Source organism: Salvelinus alpinus, chromosome 4, assembly GCF_045679555.1.
Source record: "Salvelinus alpinus chromosome 4, SLU_Salpinus.1, whole genome shotgun sequence".
Lineage (NCBI taxonomy): Eukaryota > Metazoa > Chordata > Actinopteri > Salmoniformes > Salmonidae > Salvelinus > Salvelinus alpinus.
This window is the reverse complement of record NC_092089.1, coordinates 20,959,217-20,979,409: the sequence shown is the minus strand read 5'-3', so window position 1 is coordinate 20,979,409 and position 20,193 is coordinate 20,959,217. Positions and strand designations below refer to the sequence as shown.

The 20,193-nt window shown below is 45.7% G+C and overlaps 1 protein-coding gene across 2 annotated transcripts in view; it reads left to right on the top strand.

Moving 5' to 3' along the window:
• osbpl3b (oxysterol binding protein-like 3b) overlaps positions 1-19,605 on the top strand; it is a 148,941-nt gene extending 129,336 nt beyond the window's left edge. Inside the window, exons 17-24 of one of the 2 annotated variants that reach the window (XM_071395968.1) lie at positions 3,288-3,425; positions 3,546-3,609; positions 6,715-6,793; positions 8,866-9,010; positions 10,961-11,105; positions 13,274-13,400; positions 14,478-14,600; positions 18,159-19,605. In XM_071395968.1, the coding sequence (XP_071252069.1) occupies positions 3,288-3,425; positions 3,546-3,609; positions 6,715-6,793; positions 8,866-9,010; positions 10,961-11,105; positions 13,274-13,400; positions 14,478-14,600; positions 18,159-18,255 (918 nt within the window). In that variant the 3' untranslated portion in view covers positions 18,256-19,605. The remainder of the gene's footprint in view (positions 1-3,287; positions 3,426-3,545; positions 3,610-6,714; positions 6,794-8,865; positions 9,011-10,960; positions 11,106-13,273; positions 13,401-14,477; positions 14,601-18,158) is intronic. The other variant, XM_071395969.1, reaches the window with a different exon arrangement.
• Positions 19,606-20,193: the final 588 nt, after the last annotated feature.

Sequence of the window (20,193 nt, the reverse complement as noted above, 5' to 3'; positions counted from 1 at the left end):
ACACACACACACACACACACACACACACACACACACACACACACACACACACACACACACACACACACACACACACACACACACACACACACTGGACTCCTTTGAGGGTATGGAGAGAGAATATGCTCTGAATACACACACACACACACACACACACACACACACACACACACACACACACACACACACACACACACACACACACACACTGACATAGTACCACTTTCACAATGGGACCCGCACACATACACACACCGAACAAATTCACACATTTAAGCACACAAGACCCCTTCTGCACAAATGGTGAATAATACACACTCTTCACGGTAGTGCTGTAATGTCCTATGGACATTTGAGGAGAAATTAAATTTCATTCCCACTGGCTAGATCCTGATTGGACCCTTTGGCTGTAGCCAGTAGTGTGCCTCGGCTCGCTCCGTTTTAAATTACTTGGTACAAATGATCTGTTTGGTTTTCTGCTTTTGTGCATATAATTGTTTATCAGCAATTGTATATGACTACTAAAATGGATTGAGGATTTAGGATCAGCACTTCCCTGATTTGATGGCGCTTTGTATTCACTGACCAGTTTTTCTAAAGCTAGAGACATTTGATGAAAGCCTTTGAAGACATGGCACCTTACTGCGGTAATAAATCTGTGTGGAATATATTTCCTGCAGAGTGTTTGTTCCATTTGAAATGATGAATGTGTGTTACTGGCTGCAGTGGCTCAGTGTGAATGACAGGCATAGGACCAGAACTAGACCCACAGCTTCCAGACTCCCCGACCAATAGAAGTTGAGTGGAGTTTGTCAGTTTGTCAGAGAGGTGGGCGTCATAGCGATGATACATGAGTTGAACTAGAGAAAAGGGCAGAGGTGTCAGTAAATACAGGCTGCGTTCCAATTCGCTCCCTATACCCATTAAGACTATGGTCAAAAGTAGTGCACTTGGGAATAGGGTACTATTTGGGATGCAGCCTGTATTTATTGACACATCAGCCCTTTTCTTTAGTTCACCTCATGGATCATCGCTATGACTGTGTGTTCTCTTCCTCCTCTCACTGCATTATCAGCAGGCAGAGCCAAAAATCAATCAACAGCTAGGCATTAGTTACAGACAGAGGTTCAGTAATGCTACATCAATCAATAGCTAGGCATTAGTTACAGACAGAGGTTCAGTAATGCTACATCAATCAATAGCTAGGCATTAGTTACAGACAGAGGTTCAGTAATGCTACATCAATCAACAGCTAGGCATTAGTTACAGACAGAGGTACAGTAATGCTACATCAATCAATAGCTAGGCATTAGTTACAGACAGAGGTTCAGTAATGCTACATCAATCAATAGCTAGGCATTAGTTACAGACAGAGGTACAGTAATGCTACATCAATCAACAGCTAGGCATTAGTTACAGACAGAGGTACAGTAATGCTACATCAATCAACAGCTAGGCATTAGTTACAGACAGAGGTACAGTAATGCTACATCAATCAACAGCTAGGCATTAGTTACAGACAGAGGTACAGTAATGCTACATCTATCAATAGCTAGGCATTAGTTACAGACAGAGGTACAGTAATGCTACATCAATCAACAGCTAGGCATTAGTTACAGACAGAGGTACAGTAATGCTACATCAATCAACAGCTAGGCATTAGTTACAGACAGAGGTACAGTAGTGCTCTCTAGACTACAGAGAGCAAACTCTACCTTGTTTATTAGTGCTATTAATAACCTGTATGATGAGGAAATATTTAGCCATTCAGCCACTTTCTCCATCACTTGTGTTAGTTTAACCTGCAGTAGCAGGCAGATGAAGACAGCTCTAATCTGTTTTGAAGAGGAGAGGCTGCAGGCAGATGAAGACAGCTCTAATCTGTTTTGGAGAGGCTGCAGGCAGATGAAGACAGCTCTAATCTGTTTTGAAGAGGAGAGGCTGCAGGCAGATGAAGACAGCTCTAATCTGTGTTGAAGAGGAGAGGCTGCAGGCAGATGAAGACAGCTCTAATCTGTGTTGAAGAGGAGAGGCTGCAGGCAGATGAAGACAGCTCTAATCTGTGTTGAAGAGGAGAGGCTGCAGGCAGATGAAGACAGCTCTAATCTGTGTTGAAGAGGAGAGGCTGCAGGCAGATGAAGACAGCTCTAATCTGTGTTGAAGAGGAGAGGCTGCAGGCAGATGAAGACAGCTCTAATCTGTGTTGAAGAGGAGAGGCTGCAGGCAGATGAAGACAGCTATCCCATCAGTGTCTTTGTGGAGTGGAGGAGATGGTGATGATGATGATGATGTTGAGTGCTTTTTCCCCTGGCCCAGTGTGGCCTATCAGAGGGGACATCCAGATCCAGACAGCATCCACTCAGCCAGCCAGCCACTCTGGCTTCCTCTCAAATGGCACCCTATTCCCTATGGGCCCTGATTAAAAGTAGTGCACTAGTTCCATTGGGACACAGCCTCTCCCATTCAGTTTCACATTACTGAGGTCATCAGGCCCATTCTACTCAAGTGGAGAGGAAATTATTTACATTTTATTTATTTGACTAGAAAAGTCCGTTAAGAACAAATTCTTATTTACAATGACCAAACCCTAACCCGGACAACACTGGGCCAATTGTGCGCCACCTTATGGGACTCCCAATCATGGCCGGTTGTGATTCAGCCTGGAATTGAACCAGGGTCTGTAGTGACACCACTAGCACTGAGATGCTGCGCCACTCGGGAGACCAATGATAGCTTTATCTGTGGGAAATCGAATGGGAATTTCACCAGCAATGATCAGTTGTTAGAATGAAGGGTTATTGGATGGACACAAACTCACTACAAACAGTTCTCCTGCGGACCCCCTGGGGTAATTATGGTGGGACGACCTCTTATCTCATAGAGATGTACTAGAGAGTTCATCTCCGCTCGGCTCATCTTTGGAGAATGGAGATAGCACAGCCAGTGCCATTGAGGGCTAAAACAAGCTTTGGGCCAAGTCCTCTATCCAACTCTATGGTTCCACTTTGCACTTTCTGTCATCCATAAAAACTGGCATAATGTCAGTCTTGGTTTGACCTTCTGTGTTTTGATTCACTAACTACTATGTGTGTGTGTGTGTGTGTGTGTGTGTGTGTGTGTGTGTGTGTGTGTGTGTGTGTGTGTGTGTGTGTGTGTGTGTGTGTGTGTGTGTGTGTCTGTGTGTGTGTGTGTGTGTGTGTGGTTATCCTGCTCAAGGTTAGAATGTGCTGATGACTGATACTTGAACAGAGGAGTATGAACTGACCAGTGCTGTTAACTGTCTGTAGGTGTACATAGCCACGTTTGCAGTGTCGGGGTACGCGTCCAGCTACCACCGAGCGGGAGGGAAGCCCTTCAACCCGGTCCTGGGGGAGACCTACGAGTGTGACCGTCCCGACAAGGGCCTCCGATTTGTAGCAGAACAGGTACTGTACACAGACCCACATGTCCTAAATATGGCCTGTAAGTATTTGTCCCACATCTGAAGAATTCATAGGGTTTGATCCATCAAGTACAAGCCTGCCATTCTTTATCTCTGTTCTCAGGTCAGCCATCACCCACCTATATCAGCATGCCACGCTGACTCTAAAAACTACATATTCTGGCAAGGTAAGTCAACACCATGGTCCTCTATAAACTATTACCATTTCACCTGATACTCACCCTTTCACCTAATACTCACGCTTTCACCTGATACTCACCCTTTCACCTGATACTCACCCTTTCACCTGATACTCACCCTTTCACCTGATACACAACCTTTCACCTAATACTCACGCTTTCACCTGATACTCACCATTTCACCTGATACTCACCCTTTCACCTGATACTCACCCTTTCACCTGATGCACACACTTTCACCTGATACACACCCTTTCACCTGATACTCACCCTTTCACCTGATACTCACCCTTTCATCTGTCTCTCATCCTTTCATCTGTCTCACACCATTTCACCTGATACACACCCTTTCAATAATACTCACCCTTTCACCTGATACACAACTTTTCACCTGACACTCAGCCTTTCACCTGATACTCACCCTTTGACCTGATACTCACCCTTTCACCTGATACACACCCTTTCACCTGACACACCCTCTTTCACCTGACACAAACCATTTCATCTGCCTCACACCATTTCACCTGATACACACCCTTTCACCTGATACTCACCCTTTCACCTGATACACACCCTTTCACCTGATACACACCCTTTCACCTGATCCTCACCCTTTCACATAATACGCACCCTTTCACCTGATACACACACTTTCACCTGACACTCACCCTTTCACCTGAAACACACCCTTTCATCTGTCTCACACTGTTTCACCTGATATTCACCCTTTCACCTGATACTTACCCTTTCACCTGATACGCTCCCTTTCATCTGATACTCACCCTTTCACCGGATACTCACCCTTTCACCTCATACACACCCTTTCACCTGACACTCACCCTTTCACCTGACACTCACCATTTCACCTCAAACACACCCTTTCATCTGTCTCACACTGTTTCACCTGATACTCACCCTTTCATCTGACACACACCGTTTCACCTGATACACACCCTTTCATCTGACGCACCGTTTCACCTGATATTCACCCTTTCACCTGATACTCACCCTTTCACCTGATACTCACCCTTTCACCTGATACTCACCCTTTCACCTGACACACATCCTTTCACCTGACACTCACCCGTTCACCTGATACACACCCTTTCACCTGACACTCATCCTTTCACTTGACACTCATCCTTTCACCTGACACTCATCCTTTCACCTGACACTCATCCTCTTACCTGATACACACCCTTTCACCTGATACTCACCCTTTCACCAAATACTCAACCTTTCACCTGATACTCACCCTTTCACCTGATACACACCCTTTCACCTGATACACACCCTTTCACCTGACACAGACACTGGGTTTATAACTAGGGGCAAGAGATTTTCCTGACCACTCGGAACACTGGTCTTAACCATACCAGCTATTACAGCTAGTCTCAAGCTGGAGGCCCTAACCAACCATACCAGCTATTAGTCTCAAGCTGGAGGCCCTAACCAACCATAGCAGCTATTAGTCTAAAGCTGGAGGTCCTAACCAACCATGCCAGCTATTAGTCTAAAGCTGGAGGCCCTAACCAACCATACCAGCTATTAGTCTAAAGCTGGAGGCCCTAACCAACCATAGCAGCTATTAGTCTAAAGCTGGAGGCCCTAACCAGCCATACCAGCTATTACAGCTAGTCTGAAGCTGGAGGCCCTAACCAACCATAGCAGCTATTATAGCTAGTCTAACCAACCATACCAGCTATTAGTCTAAAGCTGGAGGCCCTAGCCAGCCATACCAGCTATTAGTCTAAAGCTGGAGGCCCTAACCAACCATACCAGCTATTAGTCTAAAGCTGGAGACCTTAACCAACCATAGCAGCTATTACAGCTTGTCTGAAGCTGGAGGACCTAACCAACCATACCAGCTATTAGTCTAAACGTGGAGGCCCTAACCAACCATACCAGCTATTAGTCTAAAGCTGGAGGTCCTAACCAACCATACCAGCTATTAATCTAAAGCTGGAGGCCCTAACTAACCATAGCAGCTATTACAGCTAGTCTAAAGCTGGAGGTCCTAACCAACCATACCAGCTATTAGTCTAAAACTGGAGGTCCTAACCAACCATAGCAGCTATTAGTCTAAAGCTGGAGGCCCTAACCAACCATACCAGCTATTAATCTAAAGCTGGAGGCCCTAACTAACCATAGCAGCTATTACAGCTAGTCTAAAGCTGGAGGCCCTAACCAACCATACCAGCTATTAGTCTAAAGCTGGAGGCCCTAACCAACCATACCAGCTATTAATCTAAAGCTGGAGGCCCTAACTAACCATAGCAGCTATTACAGCTAGTCTAAAGCTGGAGGCCCTAACCAACCATACCAGCTATTAGTTTAAAGCTGGAGGCCCTAACCAACCATACCAACTATTAGTTTAAAGCTGGAGGCCCTAACCAACCATACCAGCTATTAGTCTAAAGCTGGAGGTCCTAACCAACCATAGCAGCTATTACAGCTAGTCTAAAGCTGGAGGCTCTAACCAACCATACCAGCTATTAGTCTAAAGCTGGAGGTCCTAACCAACCATAGCAGCTATTAGTCTAAAGCTGGAGGCCCTAACCAACCATACCAACTATTAGTTTAAAGCTGGAGGCTCTAACCAACCATACCAGCTATTAGTCTAAAGCTGGAGGTCCTAACCAACCATAGCAGCTATTAGTTTAAAGCTGGAGGCCCTAACCAACCATACCAACTATTAGTTTAAAGCTGGAGGCCCTAACCAACCATACCAGCTATTAGTCTAAAGCTGGAGGTCCTAACCAACCATAGCAGCTATTACAGCTAGTCTAAAGCTGGAGGCTCTAACCAACCATACCAGCTATTAGTCTAAAGCTGGAGGTCCTAACCAACCATAGCAGCTATTAGTTTAAAGCTGGAGGCCCTAACCAACCATACCAGCTATTAGTCTAAAGCTGGAGGTCCTAACCAACCATACCAGCTATTAGTTTAAAGCTGGAGGTCCTAACCAACCATACCAGCTATTAGTCTAAAGCTGGAGGTCCTAACCAACCATAGCAGCTATTAGTTTAAAGCTGGAGGCCGTTCCTCTTGGATGCACTAACGCTGCTGTTGTCTTTCCTGTGATGTCTTTAGACGTGAGGTGGAAAAACAAGTTCTGGGGGAAGTCTATGGAAATAGTTCCTGTGGGCACCACCCATGTGATTCTGCCAGGGTGAGTCCTTTACTGTCCCTCTCAATCCCACTCTAACAGACCACCCTTACTGACCAACTAGCCACTACATCCATGGTACATCCTGACCCCCCTTACTGACCAACTAGCCACTACATCCATGGTCCAACCAGACCACCCTTACTGACCAACTAGCCACTACATCCATGGTCCAACCAGACCCTCCTTACTGACCAACTAGCCACTACATCCATGGTCCAACCAGACCACCCTTACTGACCAACTAGCCACTACATCCATGGTCCAACCAGACCCTCCTTACTGACCAACTAGCCACTACATCCATGGTACATCCTGACCCCCCTTACTGACCAACTAGCCACTACATCCATGGTCCAACCAGACCACCCTTACTGACCAACTAGCCACTACATCCATGGTCCAACCAGACCCTCCTTACTGACCAACTAGCCACTACATCCATGGTCCAACCAGACCACCCTTACTGACCAACTAGCCACTACATCCATGGTCCAACCAGACCCCCCTTACTGACCAACTAGCCACTACATCCATGGTCCAACCAGACCCTCCTTACTGACCAACTAGCCACTACATCCATGGTCCAACCAGACCCTCCTTACTGACCAACTAGCCACTACATCCATGGTCCAACCAGACCACCCTTACTGACCAACTAGCCACTACATCCATGGTACATCCTGACCCCCCTTACTGACCAACTAGCCACTACATCCATGGTCCAACCAGACCCTCCTTACTGACCAACTAGCCACTACATCCATGGTCCAACCAGACCCTCCTTACTGACCAACTAGCCACTACATCCATGGGTCAACCAGACCACCCTTACTGACCAACTAGCCACTACATCCATGGTCCAACCTGACCACCCTTACTGACCAACTAGCCACTACATCCATGGTCCAACCAGACCACCCTTACTGACCAACTAGCCACTACATCCATGGTCCAACCAGACCCTCCTTACTGACCAACTAGCCACTACATCCATGGTCCAACCTGACCACCCTTACTGACCAACTAGCCACTACATCCATGGTCCAACCAGACCACCCTTACTGACCAACTAGCCACTACATCCATGGTCCAACCAGACCACCCTTACTGACCAACTAGCCACTACATCCATGGTCCAACCAGACCACCCTTACTGACCAACTAGCCACTACATCCATGGTCCAACCAGACCCTCCTTACTGACCAACTAGCCACTACATCCATGGTCCAACCAGACCACCCTTACTGACCAACTAGCCACTACATCCATGGTTCAACCAGACCCCCCTTACTGACCAACTAGCCACTACATCCATGGTCCAACCAGACCCTCCTTACTGACCAACTAGCCACTACATCCATGGTCCAACCAGACCACCCTTACTGACCAACTAGCCACTACATCCATGGTACAACCAGACCACCCTTACTGACCAACTAGCCACTACATCCATGGTCCATCATAGACTGATGATAGACTGATGATAGACTGATAGACTGATGATAGACTGATGATAGACTGATGATAGACTGATAATAGACTGATGATAGACTGATGATAGACTGATGATAGACTGATGATAGACTGATAGACTGATAATAGACTGATGATAGACTGATAGACTGATGATAGACTGATGATAGACTGATAGACTGATGATAGACTGATAATAGACTGATGATAGACTGATAATGGACTGATAGACTGATAATAGACTGATGATAGACTGATAATAGACTGATAGACTGATAATAGACTGATGATAGACTGATAATAGACTGATGATAGACTGATGATAGACTGATAGACTGATAATGGACTGATTTAATTCTATTAAAGGTACTTTTGTTGTTTTGTACACTGACCTGCGTCTTATCTCATGCTCACACACGCACGCACGCACGCACGCACGCACGCACGCACGCACGCACGCACACACACACACACACACACACACACACACACACACACACACACACACACACACACACACACACATACACACACACACACACACACACACACACACACACACACACATATTGTGACACGCCCTCTCCCCGTCCTGCAGGTTTGGTGACCACTATGAGTGGAACAAGGTGACGTCCTGCATCCACAACATCCTGAGTGGCCAGCGCTGGATAGAACACTATGGAGAGATCTCCATCAGGAACACTAGCACTGATATCTGCCAGTGTAAGGTCATCTTCATCAAGGTGAGAGACAGGGGGGGGGGGGGGGGATAGAACACTATGGAGAGATCTCCATCAGGAACACCAGCACTGATATCTGCCAGTGTAAGGTCACCTTCATCAAGGTGAGAGACAGGGGGGGGGGATAGAACACTATGGAGAGATCTCCATCAGGAACACCAGCACTGATATCTGCCAGTGTAAGGTCACCTTCATCAAGGTGAGAGACAGGGGGGGGGGATAGAACACTATGGAGAGATCTCCATCAGGAACACCAGCACTGATATCTGCCAGTGTAAGGTCATCTTCATCAAGGTGAGAGACAGGGGGGGGGGGAGTATGTGTGTGTATGAACCGGAGGGGATATTCCACCTGTTTCACCTGATATTTAGAGCAGTCAGTATTTGGGTTTGTGAGTCCCCCCTGGCCATGGCAGTAATGAAGTCAGTCAGTATTTGGGTTTGTGAGTCCCCCCTGGCCATGGCAGTAATGAAGTCAGTCAGTATTTGGGTTTGTGAGTCCCCCCTGGCCATGGCAGTAATGAAGTCAGTCAGTATTTGGGTTTGTGAGTCCCCCCTGGCCATGGCAGTAATGAAGTCAGTCAGTATTTGGGTTTGTGAGTCCCCCCTGGCCATGGCAGTAATGAAGCTGGTTTTCAGTGAGAGATATTCAGCCACTCCCCAGTCTAAGTGGACACTGGAAAGCTGGAAGCTGAGTGGAAATGCTTCTTTATAAGTGATGCAGGTTGGTGAAAGGGTTGTTAAAAGCTTAAATTAGTCCAAACTGTGTTACACACACACACACACACACACACACACACACACACACACACACACACACACACACACACACACACACACACACACACACACACACACACATGTCTTGACCTGGCATCTTACACAGGGTGTGCATGGCCTTTCCCCTGAATGAACAACAACTCCATCCATCTCTGCGTTTTGAAGTTGAACTTCGTAGAGCCCATTCCAAAAGCTGACAGGTAATTGGTGTTGGTCTCTGAGGAGTTGAAAGGTCTACTGCAGTGTAAGATGCCAGGTCAAGACATGTAGGAGCTCATTATACAATATAACCTCTCCTGTCCTCTCCTCTTTCCTCTTTCCTCCCCTCTCCCCTCTCCCCTCTTCTGTCCTCTACTGTCCTGTCCTGTCCTCTAGTGTGCTGTCCTCTCCTCTCTCCTCTCTCCTCTCTCCTCTCCACTCTCCCCTCTCATCTCTCCTCTCTCATCTCTACCCCCTCTCCTCTCACCCCTCTCATCTCTCCCCTCTCCCCTCTCTCCTCTTTCCTCTCTCATCTCTCTCCTCTCACCCCTCACCCCTCTCGTCTCTCCTCTTTCCTCTCTCCTCTCCTCTCTTCTCCTGTCCCCTCATCTCCTCAGTGGTTCTCATTGTAAACTACTGTACTCTACTGGTTCAGCATGTTGTGTTTGAACATAGATAACTCAACACAGCCATCTACTGGCTGATATATGAAGATGAAAATAAAGATATTTTATGACTCTTACCCACAGTGACTCATAGATCAGAGTGACAGACAAACTAAACCTGAGAACTATTAAATAAGAGTCATTTAGGGCCTGTCCCCAATGGAACCCTATTCCCTAGACACTCTTAGAAAAAGGGTTCCAAAGGGTTCTTCAGCTTTCCCCATAGGAGAACCCTTTTTGGTTCCAGGTAGAACCCTTTTTGGTTCCATGTTGAATCATTTTGGGTTCCAGGTTGAACCCTTTTTGGTTCCAGGTAGAACCCTTTTGGGTTCCAGGTTGAACCCTTTTGGATTCTATGTCAAACCCTCTGTGGAAAGGGTTCTACATGGAATCCAAAAGGGTTCTCCTATGGGGACAGCATAAGAACCCTTTACGGTTATAGCATATTTTTTCTCTAAGTGTATACTGCAATACTTTTGGCCAGGGCTTGATATTCAATAACAATGTTATGCATTCCTCCCTGTGTACAGGCAAAGTACTGGAACTCGAGTGTTAACGAGGTGGAGGGCACCATCACAGACCACAAGGGGAAGGTCATCCACAGACTGTTTGGGAAGTGGAACGAGGGGGTGTACTGTGGAGACCCACCCTCTGCCACCTGCATCTGGAGAGCCAGTATGTATGATTGTAATAATAGACTGAACCTGTTATACTGAGCCCAGTGGCTTGACCTACACATGCTATAGAGCAGGGCTTTACATGTTTAGCCCATGTAAACATCGGTTGGAACTATCCATACTGTTCTTATCCGTACAGTTGATTTTTAAATGATCTCCTTATCTTGATTTCTACTAGTAGATACAGTGCAGACCCCTTGTGTCTATATGTTAATTTATACTAGTAGATACAGTGCAGACCCCTTGTGTCTATATGTTAATTTCTACTAGTAGATACAGTGCAGACCCCTTGTGTCTATATGTTAATTTCTACTAGTAGATACAGTGCAGACCCCTTGTGTCTATATCTTGACAAAGCATTTTTTTGCTAATTTGTACAAAAAATGTAAATGAAATATGACATTTACATAATTACTTTTCTTATCCATACAGTTGATTTTGAAATGTATCTCTATATCTTTATTTATACCAGTAGATATCTTAGCAAAATATCTGTCTGAAGCTAAACAATATTAATATACTGTAAGTAGCCCTGTACATCTGTACTTATGAAGTAAGGCGGTGGTGACCCGTTCCTGTAGGTTCATGCTCTACAACATTCGCAGAGTACGACCCTGCCTCACACAGGAAGCGGCGCAGGTCCTAATCCAGGCACTTGTCATCTCCCGTCTGGATTACTGCAACTCGCTGTTGGCTGGGCTCCCTGCCTGTGCCATTAAACCCCTACAACTCATCCAGAACGCCGCAGCCCGTCTGGTGTTCAACCTTCCCAAGTTCTCTCACGTCACCCCGCTCCTCCGCTCTCTCCACTGGCTTCCAGTTGAAGCTCGCATCCGCTACAAGACCATGGTGCTTGCCTACGGAGCCGTGAGGGGAACGGCACCTCCGTACCTTCAGGCTCTGATCAGGCCCTACACCCAAACAAGGGCACTGCGTTCATCCACCTCTGGCCTGCTCGCCTCCCTACCTCTGAGGAAGTACAGTTCCCGCTCAGCCCAGTCAAAACTGTTCGCTGCTCTGGCACCCCAATGGTGGAACAAACTCCCTCACGACGCCAGGTCAGCGGAGTCAATCACCACCTTCCGGAGACACCTGAAACCCCACCTCTTTAAGGAATACCTAGGATAGGATAAAGTAATCCTTCTAACCCCCCCCCCCCCCTTAAAATAGTTAGATGCACTATTGTAAAGTGGTTGTTCCACTGGATATCATAAGGTGAATGCACCAATTTGTAAGTCGCTCTGGATAAGAGCGTCTGCTAAATGACTTAAATGTAAATGTAAGTATTCCTTATCAGAGGTGGAAAAAGTACTAAGTTCTCACAAAAGTAAAGATACCGTAATAGAAGTAAAATGTAAAAGTGAAAATCACACAGTAAAAGTCTGAAAGTATTTGGTTCTAAATATACTTAAGATTCAATAGTACATGTAATTGATCAAATATACTTAAATATCAAAAGTAAAAGTATGAATCATTTAAAATTCCTTATATTAAGCAAACCAGACGGCACAATATTCTTGTTTTTTATTTACGAATAGCCAGGGTCACACTCCAACATCATCTAAAAACAAAGCATGTGTGTTTAGTGAGTCCACCAGATCAGAGGCAGTAGGGATGACCAGGGATGTTCTCTGTTTAGTGAGTCCACCAGATCAGAGGCAGTAGGGATGACCAGGGATGTTCTCTGTTTAGTGAGTCCACCAGATCAGAGGCAGTAGGGATGACCAGGGATGTTCTCTTGATAAGTGCTTGAATTGGACCATTTTCTGTGCTACTAAGCATTCAAAATGCAATGAGTACTTTTGGGTGTCATGGAAAATGTATGGAGTAAAAAGTACATCATTTTCTTTAGGAATGTAGTTAAGTAAAAGTAAAAGTTGTCAAAAATATAAATAGTAGAGTAAAGTACAGATACACAAAAAAACGACTTAAGTAGTACTTTCAAGTATTTTTACTTAAGTACTTTACACCACTGTTCCTTATTACATAAAAGGCATTTTTTACCCTGTCGTGTGTGTGTGTGTGTGTGTGTGTGTGTGTGTGTGTGTGTGTGTGTGTGTGTGTGTGTGTGTGTGTGTGTGTGTGTGTGTGTGTGTGTGTGTGTGTGTGTGTGTGTGTGTGTGTGTGTGTGTGTGTGTGTGTGTGTGTGTGTGTGTGTGTTCTCAGATGCCATGCCGGCTGACCACGAGCAGTACTACGGCTTCACTAAGTTTGCTATGGAGCTCAATGAGCTGGACCCTTCACTAAAACTGCTGCTGCCTGCCACAGACACCCGGCTACGGCTCGACCAGAGGTGAGAGACAGAGAGAAGAGTGCTACAGTAACACACCGTTGTCTTAGCATGGTGTAGGGGCCAGCATGGTGTAGAGACCAGCATGGCGTAGAGACCAGCATGGCGTAGAGACCAGCATGGCGTAGAGACCAGCATGGTGTAGGCACCAGCATGGCGTAGAGACCAGCATGGCGTAGAGACCAGCATGGTGTAGAGACCAGCATGGCGTAGAGACCAGCATGGCGTAGAGACAAGCATGGCGTAGAGACCAGCATGGCGTAGAGACCAGCATGGTGTAGAGACCAGCATGGTGTAGAGACCAGCATGGTGTAGGCACCAGCATGGCGTAGAGACCAGCATGGCGTAGAGACCAGCATGGTGTAGGCACCAGCATGGCGTAGAGACCAGCATGGTGTAGAGACCAGCATGGTGTAGAGACCAGCATGGCGTATGCACCAGCATGGTGTAGGGACCAGCATGGTGTAGAGACCAGCATGGCGTAGAGACCAGCATGGCGTAGAGACCAGCATGGTGTAGAGACCAGTAGAGGCCAGCATGGCGTAGAGACCAGCATGGCGTAGAGACCAGCATGGTGTAGAGACCAGCATGGCGTAGAGACCAGCATGGTGTAGGCACCAGCATGGTGTAGAGACCAGCATGGCGTAGAGACCAGCATGGTGTAGAGACCAGCATGGTGTAGAGACCAGTAGAGGCCAGCATGGCGTAGAGACCAGCATGGTGTAGAGACCAGCATGGCGTAGAGACCAGCATGGTGTAGAGACCAGCATGGCGTAGAGACCAGCATGGTGTAAGCACCAGCATGGTGTAGGAATGAGCATGTCGTAACAATGTAGAAATGCACATTTGGCAATACAGTTTCGTATTACACTCATCAAATGACCATTATTACAACATACACAGTTGGGTTTGATTTATTGTGTATCCAAATGTCCCTCTGTGTGTGTGTGTGTGTGTGTGTGTGTGTGTGTGTGTGTGTGTGTGTGTGTGTGTGTGTGTGTGTGTGTGTGTGTGTGTGTGTGTGTGTGTGTGTGTGTGTGTGTGTGTGTGTGTGTGTGTGTGTGTGTGTGTGTGTACCAGGCTGCTAGAGGAGGGCGACGTAGAGGCAGCAGAGGAACAGAAACAGAAGATAGAACAGCAGCAGAGAGACAGACGCAGAGTCCTGGAGGAAAACACCATGACACATCAACCCACATTCTTCAGGTGAACTCCTAGAGCTGGATACAGGGCGATGCCTAAACTGTCACGGACGTGGCGAAAGACAGGAGATGAGCACTCTAGTACAGGGCTTCCCAACCTAGGTGTCGCGGGACCTTCCTTGATTTGAGGGATCTTTTTTTTTTACTATACAGTATTTATTTTTACAAATGCGCAATTGTATAAACCGATCTATAACGACACATACAGTGGGGCAAAAAAGTATTTAGTCAGCCACCAATTGTGCAAGTTCTCCCACTTAAAAAGATGAGAGAGGCCTGTAATTTTCATCATAGGTACACTTCAACTATGACAGACAAAATGAGAAAAAAAAATCCAGAAAATCACATTGTAGGATTTTTTATGAATTTATTTGCAAATTATGGTGGAAAATAAGTATTTGGTCAATAACAAAAGTTTATCTCAATACTTTGTTATATACCCTTTGTTGGCAATGACAGAGGTCAAACGTTTTCTGTAATTCTTCACAAGGTTTTCACACACTGTTGCTGGTATTTTGGCCCATTCCTCCATGCAGGTCTCCTCTAGAGCAGTGATGTTTTGGGGCTGTTGCTGGGCAACACAGACTTTCAACTCCCTCCAAAGATTTTCTATGGGGTTGAGATCTGGAGACTGGCTAGGCCACTCCAGGACCTTGAAATGCTTCTTACGAAGCCACTCCTTCGTTGCCCGGGCGGTGTGTTTGGGATCATTGTCATGCTGAAAGACCCAGCCACGTTTTATCTTCAATGCCCTTGCTGATGGAAGGAGGTTTTCACTCAAAATCTCACGATACATGGCCCCATTCATTCTTTCCTTTACACGGATCAGTCGTCCTGGTCCCTTTGCAGAAAAACAGCCCCAAAGCATGATGTTTCCACCCCCATGCTTCACAGTAGGTATGGTGTTCTTTGGATGCAACTCAGCATTCTTTGTCCTCCAAACACGACGAGTTGAGTTTTTACCAGAAAGTTCTATTTTGGTTTCATCTGACCATATGACATTCTCCCAATCTTCTTCTGGATCATCCAAATGCTCTCTAGCAAACTTCAGACGGGCCTGGACATGTACTGGCTTAAGCAGGGGGACACGTCTGGCACTGCAGGATTTGAGTCCCTAGCGGCGTAGTGTGTTACTGATGGTAGGCTTTGTTACTTTGGTCCCAGCTCTCTGCAGGTCATTCACTAGGTCCCCCTGTGTGGTTCTGGGATTTTTGCTCACCGTTCTTGTGATCATTTTGACCCCACGGGGTGAGATCTTGTGTGGAGCCCCAGATCGAGGGAGATTATCAGTGGTCTTGTATGTCTTCCATTTCCTAATAATTGCTCCCACAGTTGATTTCTTCAAACCAAGCTGCTTACCTATTGCAGATTCAGTCTTCCCAGCCTGGTGCAGGTCTACAATTTTGTTTCTGTCCTTTGACAGCTCTTAGGTCTTGGCCATAGTGGAGTTTGGAGTGTGACTGTTCGAGGTTGTGGACAGGTGTCTTTTATACTGATAACAAGTTCAAACAGGTGCCATTAATACAGGTAATGAGTGGAGGACAGAGGAGCCTCTTAAAGAAGAAGTTACAGGTCTGTGAGAGCCAGAAATCTTGCTTGTTTGTAGGTGACCAAATACTTATTTTCCACCATAATTTGCAAATAAATTCATAAAAAATCCTACAATGTGATTTTCAGGATTTTTTTTCTCATTTTGTCTGTCATAGTTGAAGTGTACCTATGATGACAATTACAGGCCTCTCTCATCTTTTTAAGTGGGAGAACTTGCAAAATTGGTGGCTGACTAAATACTTTTTTGCCCCACTGTAGCTCTGCGATGCTAGAAACAAGTGGTAGACTCCCAGAGGAAGACACTGATGCACATGGGGTTATCTTTGCTTGGGAAGTAATCTGATACAATGTGCGATTCGGTTGCTATCAATTGATCTATTCACTTTGGGACCGATTACGACTTTGGAAATTACACGTTTCTTACGCACACCTTTCCTACGCACTTCTCAGTACTTGGTATTGCCTTACGAAGGTGCGTAATGGGCTTTGCAGGTGTGCCCCCCCCCCCCCCCCCCCTGCGCGCACTGAATAAATGTAATCCCATTTACTGGCCAACAGATTTTATCGTGGAGTTTTCTGTGAGAAAGTTGATATGTTGAAATGTTTCAGTTTTCTACCATATGACTGGTTTCACATTCGTCTCCAGTGATTATAATGTCAAATAGATCTAAAACAAGTGTCATTTATATTTACAATCCCCTCATCCAAACTGATTACTCATTTACCAAGCTCTAATAAATACCTCTTATCAAGTACTCGTTTACCAAGCTCTAATCAATAGCTCTGATCAAGTTGTGAATTACAGTGCATGGAGAATGGTTATTTTTTGATTGGGGGGAAAAAAAGGTAATCTGATGCTTTTTCCACTTGGATTCGGTAGGTTTGCTAGACCTCATTCATAGTTTCCTAGCGCGTAAAAGTGGTGGAATTATGAGGGCATTAAGTCAGTCAGAATCCGCCGTATCTGTAGACACACCTCCGCCACACCTCCATTTATTCCATCTCCACCCAAAACGAATAGCAGGTGAACATCACGCTATTCTCATGCTTTAGTTCAAGTTCAGATAATTACCTTCCATTTACTTGCGCTTAACTCAGGTCGGAATCAGGCCCTTTCTGTAAAAGAGAATACGTCCAATTAATTTGAGGGTTCATATAAATGATAATAATAAAACGTATTTGGTAGTGGAATAACATTGGGTCTAGACTTTATGTTTCTTATAAAGGGGCCCTTGGGATTTTTTTTTGTCTTCCCTGTTCTAATACAACTCCACAGCTAAACTCCACTTGCATTTATTCCCACTGGGTTTATTAAAGCAATAAGGCAGGAGGGGGTGTGGTATATGGCCAATATATCACGGCTAAGGGCTGTTCTTATGCATGACGCAACGCGCTTGGATACAGCCCTTCGCCATGGTATATTGGCCAAATACCACAAACCCCCGAGGTGCCTTACTGCTATTATAAACTGGTTACCAAGATAATTAGAGCAGTAAAAATAAATGTTTTGTCATACCCGTGTTATCTCATTTACCACGACTTTCAGCCAATCAGCTTTCAGGGCCTGAACCACCCAGTTTATAACACAATATGGATGTACCTATATAGATGTACATGTACCACAACAGACACACCAGGCATGTAACATGTCAATGGGAACATTAGGTTACTCCATTCTCAGTAGCTGGTTCTCAGTTTCCATTCAATTCTGTTGGCGAGCTTGTGAGTGAAGGCATAGTTCAAAAACGGTCTAAGTTTAGTATTTTGTTCGTTAGTTCACTGTTAATACAATCCACAAAAATGTCAGCAGTCAAGTTTTCAAGATAGAGCACTTAGTAAAAAGCAAAAATGGGATGATGATGATGATGATGATGATGATGAGGCGGATGATGAGGCAGATGATGATGATGATGATGCTGTGTTTTGCATCATGATCTTTTTGTTGTTGATTCTTTTTAGAAGGTATTTCATTATTCAATTCAGGTAAAGAATGTCTTTCTGTTGTCCACAGGAAATCAAAGGACGACACCTGGGTTAGCAACAACACTTACTGGGACCTGAGGAAGGATCCAGGCTTTGCCCACCTGGACTGTCCGGTGTTGTGGTGACCTGAGGAGGGATCCAGGCTTTGCCAACCTGGACTGTCCTGTATTGTGGTGACCTGAGGAGGGATCCAGGCTATCACCACCTGGACTGTCCGGTGTTGTGGTGACCTGAGGAGGGATCCAGGCTTTGCCCACCTGGACTGTCCTGTGTTGTGGTGACCTGAGGAGGGATCCAGGCTTTGCCCACCTGGACTGTCCTGTATTGTGGTGACCTGAGGAGTGAACCAGGCTATCACCACCTTGACTGTCCTGTATTGTGGTGATCTGAGGAGGGAAACCAGGCTATCACCTCCTGGACTGTCCTGTGTTGTGGTGACCTGAGGACGGATCCAGGCTTTGTCCACCTGGACTGTCCGGTGTTGTGGTGACCTGAGGAGGGATCCAGGCTTTGTCCACCTGGACTGTCCTGTATTGTGGTGACCTGAGGAGGGAACCAGGCTATCACCACCTGGACTGTCCTGTATTGTGGTGACCTGAGGAGGGAACCAGGCTATCACCACCTGGACTGTCCTGTGTTGTGGTGACCAGAGGAGGGAACCAGGCTATCACCTCCTGGACTGTCCTGTGTTGTGGTGACCTGAGGAGGGAACCAGGCTATCACCTCCTGGACTGGGTCATGTTTATTAGGCACAGGACTGAAACAGGGTGGGACTACCTGAACGTGTCCAGTAAGAAACGCTTGTGCGTTCATAAGGCACCAAACGGAAGAAAACAGACTGCAACTTCCAGTCCAATAAGAAACTTAATTGTTTTGTTTTCAGTTGCAAAACGTTTTGCTACGGTGTGCACTTATGAACACAACCCTGTTTGGACTTCCTGTCTGTACTGTGGCCCAGGCTGGCTCTGGGGGCTGGAGTCCTGCTGCTCTATCCGTCTCATTGGTTACGCCTCAAATGGCACCCTATTCCCTACATAGTGTACTGCTTTTGACCCCAGCCCTATGGGCCCAAGTAGTGCATCATACGCTAAAGGGAATAGGATGCCATTTGGGACGTACCATCTTGCACATGACTATCCACTATCCATCATTCACATGTCCATCTACTATCCATCATTCACATGTCCATCTACTATCCATCATTCACATGTCCATCTACTATCCATCATTCACATGTCCATCCACTATCCATCATTCACATGTCCATCTACTATCCATCATTCACATGTCCATCTACTATCTATCATTCACATGTCCATCCACTATCCATCATTCACATGTCCATCTACTATCCATCATTCACATGTCCATCTACTATCCATCATTCACATGTCCATCTACTATCCATCATTCACATGTCCATCTACTATCTATCATTCACATGTCCATCTACTATCCATCATTCACATGTCCATCTACTATCTATCATTCACATGTCCATCCACTATCCATTATTCACATGTCCATCCACTATCCATCATTCACATGTCCATCTACTATCCATCATTCACATGTCCATCTACTATCTATCATTCACATGTCCATCTACTATCTATCATTCACATGTCCATCTACTATCCATCATTCACATGTCCATCTACTATCCATCATTCACATGTCCATCTACTATCTATCATTCACATGTCCATCTACTATCTATCATTCACATGTCCATCTACTATCCATCATTCACATGTCCATCTACTATCCATCATTCACATGTCCATCCACTATCCATCATTCACATGTCCATCCACTATCTATCATTCACATGTCCGTCCACTATCCATCATTCACATGTCCATCCACTATCCATCATTCACATGTCCATCCACTATCCATCATTCACATGTCCATCTACTATCTATCATTCACATGTCCATCTACTATCCATCATTCACATGTCCATCCACTATCCATCATTCACATGTCCATCTACTATCCATCATTCACATGTCCATCTACTATCCATCATTCACATGTCCATCCACTATCCATCATTC